Source organism: Eimeria mitis, genomic scaffold (genome assembly GCF_000499745.2).
Source record: "Eimeria mitis Houghton genomic scaffold, Emh_scaff1005, whole genome shotgun sequence".
Lineage (NCBI taxonomy): Eukaryota > Apicomplexa > Conoidasida > Eucoccidiorida > Eimeriidae > Eimeria > Eimeria mitis.
Genome location: NW_013567026.1, coordinates 9,437 through 11,251, shown reverse-complemented (window position 1 = coordinate 11,251; position 1,815 = coordinate 9,437). Strand labels below are relative to the sequence as shown.

Here is a 1,815-nt window from a genome sequence, read left to right as displayed (position 1 = left end):
AGCACGAAAGGGGTCGCTACAAGCAAGGAGACAAAAACTAAGGGGGAGACGGCAGGGGGCCCCGCTGCAGCTGCGTCTGAATCTGCAGCAGCTGCAGCAGCAGCAGCAGCAGAAGCAGAAGCAGCAGCAGCAGCAGCAGCAGCAGCAGCACGATGACAAGGATGCATTACTTGATCCCGCTGGACGAGATGAAGAGCTGCTGCTGCTGGCTCGGCAGCAGCAGCAGCAGCAGCAGCTATTGCTGCAGCAGCAACTGCAGCAGCAGCTGCTGCTGCAGCGACAGCAGCAGCACGGCCCCTGGGTATATGGCGTATCCGGCAGCTGCAGCAGCAAACGTTTAGTATGGGGTGAAGCTTCTGCAGCAGCAGCAACAGCAGCAACAGCAGCAACAGCAGCAGGAGCAGCAGCAGGAGGACCAAGCCTATCACCATCATCAGCATCATCAGCAGCAGCAGCAGCAGCAGCAGGAGGTCGTGGTGTAAGCAGCTTGCTGCTGCTGGAGCAGCAGCAAGACACAGAGACAGAAGAAGAAGCAAAAAGCAGCTGTCTCCTCGCAGCAAAAGGAGACACCATGATGCACAGAACCGATCCCCTGGGGAGGAGGGGACCCCACAGTCTCCGTCTCCTCGCCTGCCAGACTGCAACACTCAGAGATGGAGGCAAGCTACTGCTGCTGCTGCTGCTCCTGCTGCTGCTGCTGCTGCTGCTGCTGCTGCTGCTGCTGCGGGTGGTGGTGGTGGTGATGGTGGTGGTGGTTGTTGTTGTAGTGGTGGTGGTGGTAGTGGTGGTGCTGCTGCTGGTGGTGGTGGGGGGGGCAAGATACCGCTGCTGCTGCTGCTGCTGTTGCTGCTGCTGCTGTTGCTGTTGCTGCTGCTGCTGCTGCTATTCATGGTGGTGCTGGTGATGGTGATGGTTGTGCTGCTGCTGCTGTTGTTTATTTCATTTGTTCTTATTTGCATTTTCTGCTGCTGCACTTTCTGCTGCTGCTGCTGCTGCTACATTTGCTGCTGCTGCTGCTGCATCTGCTGCTGCTGCTGCTGCTGCTGCTGCTGCTGCTGCTGCTGCTGGTGTTGTTGTTTCAGGTCGTCAACGGGAGTCTGCAGCAGCAGTGACGCTGCGCAGTGTGTCTTTGTCTGCTGTTGCTGCTGCTGCATTCCGGGAGCATTTGCTGCTGAGTGGGGCAAAGGTGCTGCTTGTCTCCTGTCCCTCCTGTCTCCGTTCTGCTGTCTCCTTTTATCTCAAGCGGTCCCCTCCTGCTGCTGCTGCTGCTGCTGCTGCTGCTGCTGCTGCTGCTGCTGCTGCTGCTGGTGGGGCTTGTGCTGCTGAGTTCGCTCTGGGGGACCTACAAGCTAAGTATAGGGCCCTCGGGGTGCTGCGGCCGTGGGGCCCCCAGGGTATCTCCTGCAGCGGTAGTTATGTATCTTTTGCTGCTGCATGCAAGCAGCAGCAGCTGCCGCTGCTGATGGAGGCCATGGCTAGCCAGCTAGCCAATCCTCTCCTCGTGCTAGCCGACATAGAGAGGGCCTTTGTTGCTGCTGCTAGCAGTTTCAACGCTCGCCTGCTGCATGCGCACCCCAGGGCTGTCGCTGTACACCTCATACTCGTAAGACTCTATCACACACAGCTAGCTAGCTAGCTAGCTGGATAGCTAGCTAGCTAGCTAGCTAGCTAGCTAGCTAGCTAGGTGGGTAGGTGGGTGGGTAGGTGGGTGGGTAGGTAGGTAGGTAGGGGAGGAGCGGGGTAGGTAGCTAGCTGGCTAGCTAAATAGCTAGCTGGTGGGCGTTACCTCACGTGGCTACTCAGCTAGCTAGACGG

At 58.5% G+C, this 1,815-nt stretch overlaps 1 protein-coding gene across 1 annotated transcript in view; it reads left to right on the top strand.

Moving 5' to 3' along the window:
• EMH_0027270 (uncharacterized protein) overlaps positions 1–1,815 on the top strand; it is a gene marked incomplete at both ends in the record, with an annotated part of 9,675 nt that overhangs the window by 1,113 nt on the left and 6,747 nt on the right. The window contains 1 exon segment of the mRNA XM_013494004.1: positions 3–805. Coding sequence (XP_013349458.1) covers positions 3–805 — 803 coding nt within the window.